We start from the raw sequence: 15,091 nt of genomic DNA on the forward strand, positions 1-15,091 counted from the left end.
GGTGGGGGGGGGAGGTGAGGCGGACGACAGAGCCCAGGCTGTGCTCGGGAGAGGAAGGGTGGGCCCAGCGGACGGGGAGACCCACTCGCTAGGACTGTGGGTGTCTGGGAGTAGTGTCGTGCCAGCTGTAACGTATCCATCGCCGGCAGCGAGGTGCCTGGACACCCTGGGGAGGGGGCCGGCCAGGGTGTTTCTCTGCAGCCGGCGTTGGGCCAAGGCAGAGCAGGGAGCTGTGGGGCAGCCAGGGGGACAGGGTTTGACGAGGTGGGGCCTATGAGGGGCAGTGCAGGGAGCTGGGGGGCAGCGAGGGGGAGGGGGTCTGGGCAGGCAGGGCCTGCGAGGGGGAGCCCAGGGGTCCCGGGGGGAGCTGGGCGGGGGAGGCTGGTGGAGCCCGCGGCAGGGACACCGGGCCCTGGGAGTGAGGGGTGGGCACGGCTGGGGGGGCCCGGTGGGCATCTGGCACTCAGCACCCTGCGCTCTCCCTTGCAGCGGGGTGGGCCTGGCCCGCGCCCATTTTGAGAAGCAGCCGCCCTCCAACCTGCGGAAATCCAACTTCTTCCACTTCGTGCTGGCCATGTACGACCGGCAGGGGCAGCCCGTGGAGATCGAGCGCACCTCCTTCATCGACTTCGTGGAGAAGGACAGGGTGAGAGCCCGCCCTGCCCCCTCCTTGTGGCCAGCGTCGCCCCCGCCCCCTCCCCATGGCCAGCCCTGCCCCCACCCTGGCCCCGCTCCTGTCCCATGGTCAGCCCCGCCTCCGCCCTGTGCCTCACCCCCACCCCATGGCCTACCCCACCCCCGTTAGGGTTGCCAGGTGTCTGGTTTTCGACCTGAATGCCTGGTCGAAACGGGACCCCAGCGGCTCCGGTCAGCACTGCTGACGAGGCTGCAAAAAGTCCAGCTGGCGGCACAGCGAGGCCAAGGCAGCTCCCTGCCTGCCCTGCCTCTGCGTGGCTCCTGGAAGCAGTGGCATGTCCCCCTCTGACTCCTAGGCCTAGGGGCAGCCAGTGGGCTCCATGAACTGCCCCTGCCCCAAGCGCCGGCTCTGCAGCGCCCATTGGCCAGGAACCGTGGCCAATGGGAGCTGTGGGGGCGGCGCCTGCGAACAGGGCAGCGTGCAGAGCCGCCTGGCCGTGCTTCTGCATAGGTGCCAGAGGGGGGACATGCCGCTGCTTTCGGGAGCGGCTTGAGGTAAGCGCTGCCCAAAGCCCTTACCCTCCCCCCATCCCCTCACACCCCAGCCCCCTGACCCAGCCCTGATCCACCTCCCACCCTCCAAATCCCTTGGTCCCAGCCTGGAGCCCCCTCCTGCACCACAAATTGCTCATCCCTGGCCCCACACCAGAGCCTGCACCCCCAGCCCAGAGCCTGTACCCCCCCACACCCCAACTCCTTGCCTCAGCCCGGAGCCCCCTCCTGCACTCCAAACCCCTCATCTCCAGCCCCACCCCAGAGCCCCAGCCGGAGCCTTCACCCCCCCACACACCCCAACCCCCTGAGCCAGCCCAGTGAAAATGAGCGAATGCATGAGGGTGGGGAGAGTGAGCAAGTGGGGGGGAGGGATAGAATGAGTGGGGAGTCCAGCCCCAGCCTCCCGCTCAGACCCATCAACCAAGGGGGCCAAGACCCCCCCAAACTCACGTCATGGGCGGGGGACCCTGTGCAGCCAGCAGATCCTCAGCCCATCCCACCCCGTCCGCCTGCGAGGTGGAGGCCACGCCAGCTCGGGCGGGGGCGGGGGCTGGGGGGGGCAGATAGCCGTGTCCCAGGTACCCCGGAGGAGGGGGAGGGCCAAGGGCTCGGCTCCCTGCGAACGGCCAACGTCCGACCTGCTGTCTCCCTCCCCAGGAGCAGAATGGTGAGAAAACCAACAACGGCATCCATTACCGCCTGCAACTGCTGTACAGCAATGGTAGGGGCCGGGGGGCTGCGGGGCGGGGGGCCTGGGAGACAGGGGCTGCATTGCAGGGGGGCGGGGGACAGTGATTATGGGGCCAGGGGACTATGGGGGATGGGGGCTACAGAGCAGGGGGGCTGCAGGGCCGGGGGCTACGGGAAAGGGGGGCTGTGGGGCCGAGGGGCTGCGGGGCCGGGGGCTATGGGGCAGGGGGGCTGTGGGCCCGGGGGCCTGGGAGACAGGGGCTGCGTTGTGGGGGGCAGGGGTTATGGGGCCAGGGGACTATGGGGGATGGGGGAATGGGGGTTACAGAGCAGGGGGGCTGCGGGGCCAGGGGCAGGGGGCCAGTGGCAGGGGTTATGGGGCCAGGGGACTATGGGGGATGGGAGGATGGGGGCTACAGAGCAGGGGGGCTGTGGGGCCAGGGGCTGGGGGTAAGGGGGCTTGGGAGCAGGGGCTAGGGGGCTAGGGGGCTGGAGGGCAGGAGGCTGTGGGATCAGGAGGTTTTGGGGCCGGGGCCTCAGCATCATGTATGGCACCCAGGACTGACTCCCTGCCGCAGCCCAGCACCTGCGGTCCCGTCCCCCTCTCCTGTCTGTCCTGCCTCCAGAGGGGCCGGATGGGTCTCCTGCCTCCCCATCGATGTGCCGAGCTGCACGTTCTCAGCTGCTGAACTCCCCGGACAGTGGCCTAGAACTACAGGGGAAATAGCATCGCCTGGGGGGGTCCTGGAGTATGCGGGGGCTGCGGGTCGGGAGTGAGGGGCACCGGCAGAGCTGCGGGTTGGGGGGAGCCCAGGGCTGGGGTAACGGGGGCCTGCGGGTCGGGAGTGAGGGGATCAGTGGCCAGGTGAGAATGTCTCCTCTCCCCCGCGCAGGGCTGCGGACGGAGCAGGATCTCTACGTGCGGCTCATCGACTCCATGTCCAAGCAGGTAACGCTGCCAGCTGGGGACAGTGCAGGGGGAGGCTTGGTGGGGGGCTGGGGGTTCAGACCGGGTCACCCCCCACCCCTCCCAGTAACTCCTGTGCCTCTGAGGTGCCACCCAGCCCCCGCCGGGCCTGCATCTCGGGCCCTCTTCTGCCCCCAGGGCTTCCCCCGCAGCACCCGTGTCCTTCCCCGCGGCCCGCGGGCCGGGCAGCTCCCGGTTTGCTCCGTTCCCGCGGGGGCTCTGAGACGCTTGGTGCCGGGTCAGAGCCGCCCCCCGGGCGGTGCCCATTGCGATCAGAGACCCCACGGGCTGCGTGCTGGCAGAGCCCCTCACCCGGCGCTCTCTCCCGCCAGGCCATCATCTACGAGGGGCAGGACAAAAACCCCGAGATGTGCCGCGTGCTGCTGACCCACGAGATCATGTGCAGGTAGGTGCCGGGCTCTGCCGCGGGGCCGGCGGGGCAGCGAGAGCGCGCGGGGCCACGGCCCCGCACGGCCCCTGTCCAGCCACTCGCACGGCTGCAGGAGCCGGCCTGTGGGGGTGGGGGGCACTGCCAGCCCATGCTGCCGGGGCCCAGCGCACTGGCCTCAGCCGCCCTCCTCTCTCCGGCTCAGCGTTCCCACCGCGGTGCCCCCGGGGGCCCCCCAGGCGGGGCGGGAACGCAGGGCACCTGCCGAGGGCGGTGGAGGCAGAGCTGGGGCTGGGTTGTTGGGCGTTGTCACGGAGTCCTCGGGCGATGCCCTGGAACGGCTCCCTACCGAGCCAGGCCGGACTCTGGGGCAGTCTCCTCTCGGGGAGCAGCCTGTCTGCAGGACACACAGCTCCCCCGGCTCCACCTTCCTGCGTCTGACCCCGGAGCATTCAGCCTCCTCTGCCCCTCCCTGCGCTTCCCACAGCCAGTCCGCCCGGGCGGGGTCCTGGGGCAGCCAGAGGGTCCTGCCCCCCAACTCCGCAGTCAGACGTGACTCTCAGCCAGCCAGTAAAACAGAAGGTTTATTAGACGACAGGAACATGGTCTAACACAGAGCTTGTAGGTGCAGAGAACAGGACCCCTCAGCTGGGTCCATCTTGGGGGGCCGTGAGCCAGACAACCACGTCTGCACTTCACTCCATGTCCCAGCCAGCCCCCAACTGACTCACCCTCCAGCCCCTCCTCCTCTGGGCTTTGTTCCTTTCCCGGGCCAGGTGGTCACCTGATTCCTTTCTTCTCCAACCCTTTAGCTCTCACCTTGCAGGGGGGAAGGGCCCAGGCCACAAGTTGCCAGGAAACAGGGTGTTGGCCATTCTCTGTGTCCAGACCCCTGCACACACCTGCCCTCTAGGGCTCTGCAATGATCATACACCCTTACCCCACCACCTAGAGACTTAAGAACTGCCTAGGGGAAACTGAGGCACCCCTACACTATTCAGAGGAAACATTAAGAACAGTCCCGCTTCGTCACAGGCGCGTTGGTGGGAGGCAGGGGGCAACTGGGGGGCGTCCGTGCCTGGCAGGCCGACAGAGCCGAGCTGCCCTGCCCGGAGCACCGCCCTGGAGCACTGGAGGCCCGTGTCTCCCGGCCGGCTGCACGCGGGCGGGGTGGGGGGGCAGCGAGCCCGCGGGGCCGGGAGCGTCTCTCCCCCAGCTGCGTCTCCGCGTGGTCCCTGGTGCCCCATTAGAGCTGCCTTGTTTATGGCGCTCGTGCTCGGTGTTTGTGGGAATTAGCGGCTGTGTCAGCACCGGCTTTCCCAGCTAATTGATCTCCGGGAACCTCACTAATGATCTCGGGGCTCAGGGAATAGGGGCAGCCTCCCGCTGGGTTGTTTATCCCTCGTCTCCATCCCAGCCCTGTTTTCGGTGCCTGGAGACCCAGGGGCCAGGCCGCAGCTCCCGGCCTCAGCCAGCCCTGACCATGGCTCCAGCTGCGACTGGGGGCCGGGCTGGGGGTGGGGGGCAAAACCTCTCCCTGCAGGGCCAGCGGTTCAAACCCACCTGGCTGGCAGCGAGCGGGCACCAACGCCCCCCCCACTTACCCAGCGCTCGGGGTGTGTAGCTAGAGGGGCGCAGCGGGACCCGGGGGTCTGAGCACCCCCAGCAGACGAGCTTCTCGATTGGTGCTTTGCCCCCAGGCTGGGAAGGGGCGTGGGTCACCCAGGCTCACAGCAGGGCCCCAGAGCACCCCCAGAGCTGTGCGGGGACCAAGACACCTGCTGCCATCCTAGGAACAGTGCTCCTGGCCCCCAGGGCACCCCCCAGCTGTCTGGGGCCTCCCACAGGGGTCTTGGCGTCTGGGTGCTGCCCCATACAGGCTCCCCACAGTCCTGGCTATGCTCCCTCCGGGTGCAGAAAGGGTGGTGGTGGGGGGGGGGCATTCGTGAGGGGTGTCAGGGGGAAGGGGATTGGAGAAGCGGGGGGCAGAATGGCGGGGAAGGGCAGGGGGAAGAATGGGGGGAGGGGGAGAGGTACGGAGATGGGACAGGCAAGGGGATGGGGGGGCTCCTAGCCTGGGCCACCCTGTCCCCCTGCCCCCATCAGCCGTCCCTGGGGGTGGGAGGGGCGCCAGGCCCTGGGGGTGCAGGTTCTCCTCCCCCACTCACCCCGACTTCTCTCCCCCTCGCCCCGGCCCAGCCGCTGCTGTGACAAGAAGAGCTGCGGGAACCGCAACGAGACGCCCTCCGACCCCGTCATCATCGACAGGTGAGCGGGCCCCGCGTGCCGTGCCCTGCACCAGGCCATGGGACTCCTGGGGTCCTGTCCCCGTGCACCATCCCCAGCGCGCCGACAGGCCATGGGACCCCCCCAGACTGTCCCAGGGTCCTGGCCCCACACGCCATCCCCAGCACCCCACCAGGCCATGGCACTCCCTCCCCCACGACCGTCCTGGCCCTGTGGGCTGGATCCCGTCAGGCGGGGCTCAGTGCTGGGGCCTGACCCCGCCAGCGGCTGAGCACCCTCAGCACGGCCAGTGGGGGGAGCTGGGCACAGGCTTGGGCCCCGAAAGACTGACGGGCACCTGGCTTGGCTGAGCTGGGGGGTGGTGCCTGGAGCCCCGTCCTCTCCCTCCCCCGCTGCCTCGGGATGCCCTCAGCTGCGTCTCCCCGGTCCCCGGGCTGTGTGGCTGTCTCCTCCCTGGACTGGGCCCCGCGCTGTCTGGCTCCGTTCAACCCCTCGTCTGCTCCTGCCCGCTGGCGTCGTGGCTGGCCGGGTGCAGAAAGGGTGACTGCAGGATGGGGAAATTGGGAGTTCCTGGGTCCAGCCTGGCTACTGCCCTGCTCCATGCCGCGGTCCCCCCAGCTGTAAATTGGGTGTGCTGATGTAGTCCTACGCTCCTGGGGCTGTGCAGTGAAATGCGGAAAAGCTGGCCAGTGGCCCTTGGGCAGGAGAACGTCTGTTCTCACCCAGCACGTTTGGCCTGTGGAACTCACTGCCACAAGAGAGCCCTGAGGCCAAGAGCTTTGCAGGATCCCAGGGGAGCAGGCCTTGGCATCGACAAGGAGAACGCCCAGTTACATTGAGGGGGCAAGGGATGGGGATGTAACTCCTGCTGCTACTGGACACCAGCCACCCTCCCGCCTCCGGGCCTGGGATGAAACCCCCCTGGGGCAGGTTATTCCATAATTGGCCATTGTGGGATTTCTTGGGGTGTCCGATGCAGGCTGCTATCAGACAGGACACTGGACTGGACTAGCCAGACTCTGTGTGTGACTGCATGCTGTTGGAACTGTTCTGCTCTGTGTCATAGGCCCTATACTGCCAATAGCAGCGATTCTCTGTTATCTGCAGCAGCAGGAGAAGCGGGGTTCCGTCCCTGCTGTTGCTGTTCAGTGCCTCCAGCATGGGCATCGTGCCAGCTCTGGGCTGCGTCCTAGGGGCCCATGGCTTTGCTATGTGCTGGGGACGGGGCGCCAGCATGTGTGACATTTGGCGAGGACATTCCCTGACTGCCAGCGCAGACAGCAGGGGAGAGCTGGCCTGGGAGCACGAGCCAGATCTGTGCTCCCCCTTCCCGGTGCCCCCACTCCCCCGTGCACCGCGTCTCGTCCCCAGCGTGTTCCCCTGGAGCAGAACCGTCCCCTGCCAGCTCCGGTTTCCTGCGTGGACGGCTGCAGTGCCCAGAGCCATGCTGCATAGCGGCCATTTCCCTCTGAACAAACCGGCCCGTCCAGGCGACATGCCATGGGGCTGGTGCCTCCCGGCAGCACCCAGATACCTGTGCGCCCCTACTGTGAATGGGGCGGGGGGGCAGGGAGAGGTGGTGACTCGGGGGAAGAGACCTGGGTCACAGAGCCGCTTCCTGCATTCAGACCCCAGACGGCTCAGGAGCTCGCCAACCTGGGTCAGCAGGAAGGGTTGAGGGGCAGTGGGGGGGCACTTGCCATCTGTCCCACTCGGCTCCCTGCCTCCCGGGAATAAGCAGGGCTGTAAATTCCCCCAATAAAAAAGTCTCACCCCAAAGGCCTCCAAGCCTCAGGCTCCCCGGGGACCCTGGAAGCCCGAGAGGAGGCGGAGAGCGGGCCGGGGGAACCTCGGGGCTCTGGGGAGTGAACGCCTGCTTCATTGGTGGGCCGAGCTCTGCATTGCCAGCGTCAGCCCCGGTTTCGAGGCTTGGCCTGGGTTCTTTATGCAGGGCTGGGTCTGCACCCGCCCCGGCTTGGGGCCCGAAGCTGGTCCATAAATCGGGCAGACAAGGAAGCCCCTGTCCCCACCACAAACTATTAGCATCAGCTGCCTCCATAGTGGCTAATGGGCTGAATTCATGGTGTCGTCCCAGCCACGGCTGCTCGCAAATTAGGTGGTGCTTTGTAAATCGCCCTGGCCTCTCGCTGCCCCACACGCAAGGCGACGGCTCTGTGTCAGAGCCTGCATGGGGCTGGCTGGCCGGTCGAGGGGCCCGTGGGCTAGGGATTGTGGCAGGAGCCTGTTGAGGGGTGCTCGGGACCCTAGGAATCAGAGGCGGCAAGGGTGTTTGGGCATGGTGAGCTTGCTCAGTTCATGCATTAGATCAGCTCCCGGTTCTGGGTGTTTGGGTCAGGGGAGGTCCCTCAGGCCCTGCATTGGATCGGACCCAGGTGGAGCCAGGGCCCTGAGGCCCTGCATTGGATCGGATGCGGGGTGGAGCCAGGGCCCTCAGGCCCTGCATTGGATCGGATGCGGGGTGGAGCCAGGGCCCTCAGACCCTGCGCGGATTAGTCCCCGGAGCCGAGGTTCGGGGCGCTGACCCTGCCTGTGTCTCCCCCAAGGGGGGCTTCCCCGGGGAGGTTTGCCTGATGAGACGTCAGTCTTGTCTCCTGCTTGGAGCCCCTTCCGCAGGGACACAAGCCGCATACTCGAAACCAGGTTCCCTCCTGGCTCCCTCCCTCCTGCTCGCGGCAGCCAGGCAGCCAGACGCGGCAGATGGTGGAAGTGACATTTGCCGTCAGCGCCGCACTTTCACTGCAAATAAAACAAATAAATAACACAAACAACAAGGAGCTGCTTGAATTAGCCAAATGGGGACTGTGTGTCACGGCCGTCCTGCTGCCCCGGGACGCGACAGCCTCACCCCCGAGCGTGGGACACGCGCCAGGCGGGGCTAAGACACGCCCGGACACAGACACGGCATCCACGCGACACACACAGAGACACCAACCAGACACCCCCAGCCCCCCCCCGTCCAGACATAGCCAGGCCGTGCCCACACAAACGTCACACAACCCGCCACGCCCCCGCCCCGTACGGACCCAGACGGCGCCGGCTCGGGAACCCGCCGCGCCCCCGCCCCGTAGGGACCCAGACGCCGCCAGCTCGGAACCCGCCCCGCCCCCGCCCCGTAGGGCCCAGACGCCGCCGGCTCGGAACCCGCCCCGCCCCCGCCCCGTACGGACCCAGACGCCACCGGCTCGGAACCCGCCCCGCCCCCGGCCCGTAGGGCCCAGACGCCGCCGGCTCGGAACCCGCCCCGCCCCCTCCCCGTAGGGCCCAGACGCCGCCGGCTCGGAACCCGCCCCGCCCCCGGCCCGTACGGACCCAGACGCCGCCGGCTCGGAACCCGCCCCGCCCCCAACCCGTACGGACCCAGACGCCGCCGGCTCGGAACCCGCCCCGCCCCCTCCCCGTAGGGCCCAGACGCCGCCGGCTCGGAACCCGCCGCGCCCCCGCCCCGTACGGACCCAGACGCCGCCGGCTCGGAACCCGCCCCGCCCCCGGCCCGTACGGACCCAGACGCCGCTGGCTCGGAACCCGCCCCGCCCCCGCCCCGTAGGGCCCAGACGCCGCCGGCTCGGGAACCCGCCCCGCCCCCGCCCCGTAGGGACCCAGACGCCGCCGGCTCGGAACCCGCCGCGCCCACGCAGCTGCAGCGATGCCTGGCACAAGCCATTTGCACACGCAGCCTGTGCAGATCATACATGCACACCTGTTCCTGTACCGCCCGGCCATGCAGACTCCCCGCTCAGCTGCACCAACACACATTCGTTCATGCCACGAAGACGAGATGCCCACACACAACCCTGCCATGCCCCTGCAATGTGCCCAGAGCACCCCTTACAGAGGTGCAGACGTGCCGTGCGCCAGGACCCACTCATGGAAGATGCCGGGAACACGCAGGCATGCTGAGACGCACAGGCCAGGCCGTGGTTTTCTGTCAAGGGGCCAGTTGTAGTGGCAGGTTTTGCAAAGCAGAGACTTGTCCACTAGGAACTTGGCTGAGGCCCCCCAGACTCATTGCACGTGAGCTGCCTCACCACTTGTGAGAAGGCAATGACTTTCAGCCCCAGCCGCCGTGGGATGGGTTGGGCTAACAGCTTTGTAGCCAACTCCAATTCCCTGAGGCACCCAGCACTCTGACTCAGACTTTTGGGACCTAGATGGTCTCTGGCCCTGAACCCCCCAGCGGCACTGAAGGTGGGGTCCTTGGAATATTTAGTTTCTTTTGTATAATCCCAGGTGACCCCTGTCAAATGACTTAATGTGATCAAAGAGACTCAAATACGGAACCCTCAGAGGAGACGACCGTACCTGGGTAGCCCTGGTCCAACCGCCCAGGGAATTACTGAGGGTGCCTAACTGTGTCCCTCAGACTCGCCTGTTTGCAGTCCCACATAGCTTTCTGAAGAGCTGAACTTGCAGGCTGAAATTTCCCTTGTTTGGATTCTGCTCACGGGTGTATATTTCTGGAAAATTTCGGTACAAACAGTTTAGCTGTTTTTGAGTAAGAATAAAATGACCAAAAAGCCACACAACAAACAAACCCAAAACACATGCACACTTTCCCCCTTGCCAAAAAACCCTCCTGCAACCCTTTTTTTTTTTTTTTTTTTTTTTTGGCCACCTTTAAAGCTAAAGGGCGAAAGTTAAAAATTGGCTCCCTGGGGAGGAGCGTCTATGAATGTCTGGGTGCAAACAGGTTTGGATTTGACGGAATTAGGACCCATGCAGTGACGTGCATGGCGAAAGGGGGCTGTGTTGGGCATACGTGCCTGGCTCGTTCAGCTGGTGTGGTGTGGGTGTGCAGCGCCTGGGACAGGAACCTGTGTATGCTGGAAGACAAAATCTGACCGGCTCCGAAGCGAGCCGTGGGAAAGCCGTTGTCCCTGCTGATGTCCTAAGCTGTGTCACTGTTCCGGGAGGGTCTAGCCACTAGTGACCCGTTCTGGAGTGTTCCTTTTAAACAACCGAGGCAATTCCACCCAGACAAAAACTTTGTTAAGGGAATTTTAAGGATAAACAATCAAAGGGCAGGAAAAAGCCAAGGCAATGGGCTGGGTTCTTCCTGGACTAAAATAACACCTTGTTCTGAGCACCCTAGTTCCCCTGCTTGTGGAGTACGGTGCTACTGAGCATGGGGAAGGGTGCTCGAAAGTGACCCCTCCCTCCTGCGTTATACAGCAGTCTAGCAGACAGTACAATGTAACCCCCTGCCGGGGGAATTGCCGATCATCACTTGCAGCGTTTCGCCCGTCCTTGTCTCCTTCCTTGATTTCCCTTTTCGCAGTGCTCTGACCTGTCTTTTGCTTTGTGTTTTTCCCGTGCGGCGGTTTCTCCGAGGCTTGTATCTGCAGCGTTCTCCCAGAGCCTGGCATGATGCGGTTTCTTTTCAGGCAGTAGCAGGTTTCCCTGTGCAGTCCAGGGAGGAGAAAACTCGGAGGGGACCTGATAGGCAGCAGGGCCCAATGGGCAGGGCAGCAGGCTGGTGCTCGGAAGAGCTGGGGTCGGTTCCTGGCTCTGCCGGCTGACACCCCGCCCATTGCTTCTCTGGCCTGTCAATGCCGGTAGGACACTGCTCGGGGCAGGGACGGTCTCTCCCTGCGGGTGCAGAACGAGGGGAAGACGGGAGCACTCTGAATACAAGCGCCGTCAATGGAGCCGAAAATCCGTAACTCTCAAATAGCCCCAGGGACCTGCTCTTTTCCCCGGTGAGCCTGAGCTGCCAGGAGAGAGCGCCGCAGCCAAGAGCTCCGTCAGCTTTGTCGAGAGACGTGGCATTGCCTGGAGAACGAGAACATCCCCAGTGGTAGGTGCTCGAAATCTGCCTCCCCCAGCCCACGAGGCAGCCCGGCCACCCAGGTATGAGCAGAGAATTTCTCCGAGATGATCAGGGCTTTAGCCAAGACGGTCAGGGAGGCAGCCCCGGGCTCTGTGTGTCCCTAGCCTGTTTGCCATTAGCAAGGGGATGGGTCATTTGATGATTCCCTGTTCTGTTCATTCCCTCTGGGGCACCCGGCACTGGCCACCATCAGAGGACAGGAGACTGGGCTGGATGGACCTTTGGTCCGACCCAGTCTGGACGTTCTGATGTTCTGTGGGCAGGTGGTTCTGTAATTGTCACCAGTGCCATTTCTTCCGCTGACTCATTGGTCACTGGCCTCTGGTGGAGGAAGGAGACTGGATGGGCCACTGCTCTGACCCCTGCCAGCCCAGGCTAACAGGGTGGGGCTCTCTGCCCTGTCTAGTGGTAGAGCGTGCAGAGAGGTTTGCCCAGGAGGGCTGGCCCTGGCGTTCAGGTGGGGAAGCCTCATGCTTGTAGATCCCCGCAAGCCGCTCACCCAGTCGTTACAAGTGATGGTCCATATGTGGAACGGACCTCTGAGGGACCTTTCCCAGTCTGTAAGAGGTTTCTGACCCTCCTGCTGGCTAACACACCCGGTCCTCCCATGCAGGCAGGAAAGCCTTGTGCATTTGCTCCCAGAGCTCTTGGGTTCGATCCCCACAGCTGTCCCAGACGGGCTCGGCATTGCATCCCCGCTTCCCCAGGCGCCGCACGGGAGGCGAGGAGGTGGAGATCCCTGCAGGTAACAGCCATGTGCTTCAGCTCCCACTGTGGAGGGGGGGACAGTTCCATCCCTGCAAGCTGGGGAACGCGCTTTGGGAAGGGTAGAGGGGCCCACCCCCCACCAGAGTCCGGGGTGTCTTTGCAGCACCCTGACTCTCCGGTTCCGCAGTGCTGCAGTAGCCAGGGAATGTGTGCTGGGACCCGGGACATAGGCGCGGGAACTGGGGGTGCAGGGGGGAGCCGCAGCACCTCTGGCATGCACTGGGGGCTCTGCTCCTGGCCTCATACCTGGGGTCACAGCTGCCAGCCCCATGCCCAAGGTTCTGTTCCAGGCCTTGGCTTCCGGCTCTGCGCCCAGGGTCCCAGCTGTGGCCCCAACCCCGGCCCCCTTACCCCTGTCTGAGGGTAAAAAGTTTGGGGCCAGTTTCGCTGGCTTTCAGCAGCCCCACTATAAAAAATATTCAGTGTCTCTGACCAGGGATGCTCCTGCGATGGGGCCGGTGGGGGGAGAGCTGGTCCTGCTGGCCCGTAGCCTGTAGTTCCCTAAAACAATTCCATTCTATCAGCATCGGACCTGTCACCCTGCAGGGCCCAGTGAACGGACCTGAGCAGGAGTTATACACAGGTATCTTCACCGGCCTTGGCAATGCGGCTAGCTCTGGGGGGTGGCAGCCGCTGCCCAGAGGTGCCACTCAGCGGTGTAGGAGAGGTAGCGAGGTGGAATCCTGTGTCCAGTGAGACAGTAGGGGCTGTCTGAGGGCAGCCGGCTGTGGTGGGCTGGACACCAGGGTTAACACTTCAGCTCTGGAAGGAACGTGCCTGGGGACCCCCGATGGCCCCCGGTGGTCAGGGCCACGCTACCTCTGGCTCCCTGCAGGGAAGAGCTCAAGGTGAGGGGGAGAGCCGTGGGGGGGCAGGGGGAGGACGTGCGGAGCAGAAAAGGGAAGGCTTACAATTAATTTTGTGGGTGCCAGGGTGCATTGTGGGAGAGCGATAGGAGCCCAGCTGTCAATTTGAGAAATGAGGTGTGATGCCGGGAGCCAGATGTGCCGACGAAGGGAAGAGAGCTCGTTAGCTAATTGCACATGCAAATCACCGTTCTCTGTCCCTTGGCACCAGGACTGGTCCATGCAGCTGGGACCATGGCGGCCAGGTGAAGGGGAGAGTGCACCCCCCCCCCATGCCTGTGCACCCCAAACGCTGCTTGGGCTGGGCCACGAGCGTCCTGCTCCTGGGAGAGACCGTACCCCTCCTGTGGGGCAGCGGGGGACAGCCTTCCTCTGTGGGGACGGGTGGGATGTAGGGACCCAGAACAGCCAGTTGAGGTCAGGGGATGCTGGCTCTGAGCCATTCGGGCTGGTCGCTGGGTCAGACACTGAGCTCCTTCTCTGGGGAGCCCCGTCCCCGCCAGTGGGGGGCACCAGGGCTTTTTCTGCCCTTTACATCAGAACAGGGGAATCCAGGGAGAACCCTCCTTTTCTTCCCATCCCTAGCAATTCAGGAACACGGCAGTGCCATGCTGGGCCAGACATCAGCCCAGCTCCAGCGGGATCTCCCCGCCCTGGCCAATCAGGACAGACCATTGGCCCATCTCCAGTGGGATCCGCCCTCCCTGGCCAATCAGGATGGACCACTGGAAATCCAGCGCAGGGATTTCCCCACACACACCCCCGAATTTCCCCAACACTTCCCCCCACCCCAATTTTGGGAACTAGTTACATGCAGTGTTGCCAATTTAGTGATTGTTTGGACATCTGAATTGAAATGGAAACATTAATACACACTTTAAAAGCATACACAGTGTATGATAAAATACGTGTATCTGAAGAGGTGTAATAGATTTTAAAAGTATGAACAGAGACCAGCTTCCTTACACAGCTGTTGTTTTTATGACCACGTCACTGCCTTCATTTCGGTGATGTTGGCCAACCTCACAATTTCAGATGATGATTTGTAAGCAAAGTCGAAAGGAGCTCTCCCTGACAGCTAGTGATGAGCTGGGGCTGGGGGGAAAGGCTCCAGGACCAGATTGTATTTACATTCACACCTAATCTACCCAGGTATCCAGCAAACAGAGCTGCGTTGCCCAAGTGATAGATTTGGGCTGGGGTTGGGTTACAAATCACTTGGATGCGGGGTGTGAGGGGGGATGAAATGTGGTTGTTCTTATTGCAGGAGTAAAGGGCAGTAGAACTGGACGTAGCCTCTGCTGACTGAGGGCATCGAGAGGGAGGGAGGGTGGGGACAGGTGTTTTGCTTGATGGTCTGCCTGAGTCACAAGTACGATTTGACCTGCCCCTCTCCACGGTTTAAAGACAGAGCTGATTAGGCTCCATAGAGAGTCTTTTGTTCTGCTAAGTGATCACTACTATAGCTGAAATCAGGTCTAAGAGCTTAGACCTGCGGTGGGACAGTGTTTCTGTGGCAGAGACGGCCCAGTCTGCACCAGCAGCGAGGTTCCCCCACTGAGAGCTCAGCTGAAATCACTGAGAGCTGGTGGAATCTCAAGAGACCCACTGGCAGAGGTCACAGTGGCAGGTGGCAGCAGAAGGTGATGGCGCAGGGCCATTGGCAACAGAGTGAAGGAGTGAACGGTGGCACAATGAACAACAGTGGCCAGAGCGAACCGTGAGCAGCTGGGGAACGAGCGAGGTGCCTTCTTGCCCCCCACCTGGGAGGTGAACTCATGTGAAAGCGCCTCTGAACGCTGAGTCCCCACTGACCCAGGACAACGCCGGTGCGTGTTAATGATGCATGCAGTGCAACAGTGAAAGACTCAGCAGCTGAAAAAGTGAAGAGCTCTCTCACCACATTCGAAAAGTGTGCATACCTGGCTGATGAATGCACCATTGCAAATGGGCATCAAGCATTAAGTCACTGTGTACGTTATCTTGATGTCAGGGGTAGGCCAGTAGATGCATTTCTAGATGTTCAAGTTATAGAAGACACATCGGCTGCATCTGTGACAACCCACGTCTTAGAAGAGTTAAATGCTTGTCAACTGGATCCCAAAGAGATGGCTGCTTGTGCATTT

The 15,091-nt window shown here is 63.5% G+C and overlaps 1 protein-coding gene across 5 annotated transcripts in view; it reads left to right on the forward strand.

The window, feature by feature from the left end:
• The window catches only part of EBF4 (EBF family member 4), a 95,408-nt gene that overhangs the window by 17,263 nt on the left and 63,054 nt on the right, over nucleotides 1–15,091 (forward strand). For all 5 annotated transcript variants that reach the window (XM_048846499.2, XM_048846495.2, XM_048846496.2 and 2 more), the window contains 5 exons: nucleotides 490–646; nucleotides 1,849–1,912; nucleotides 2,775–2,830; nucleotides 3,181–3,254; nucleotides 5,436–5,504. In XM_048846499.2, the coding sequence (XP_048702456.2) occupies nucleotides 490–646; nucleotides 1,849–1,912; nucleotides 2,775–2,830; nucleotides 3,181–3,254; nucleotides 5,436–5,504 (420 nt within the window). The remainder of the gene's footprint in view (nucleotides 1–489; nucleotides 647–1,848; nucleotides 1,913–2,774; nucleotides 2,831–3,180; nucleotides 3,255–5,435; nucleotides 5,505–15,091) is intronic.

This window comes from Caretta caretta, chromosome 4, assembly GCF_965140235.1.
Source record: "Caretta caretta isolate rCarCar2 chromosome 4, rCarCar1.hap1, whole genome shotgun sequence".
In the NCBI taxonomy this organism is placed as follows: Eukaryota; Metazoa; Chordata; order Testudines; family Cheloniidae; genus Caretta; species Caretta caretta.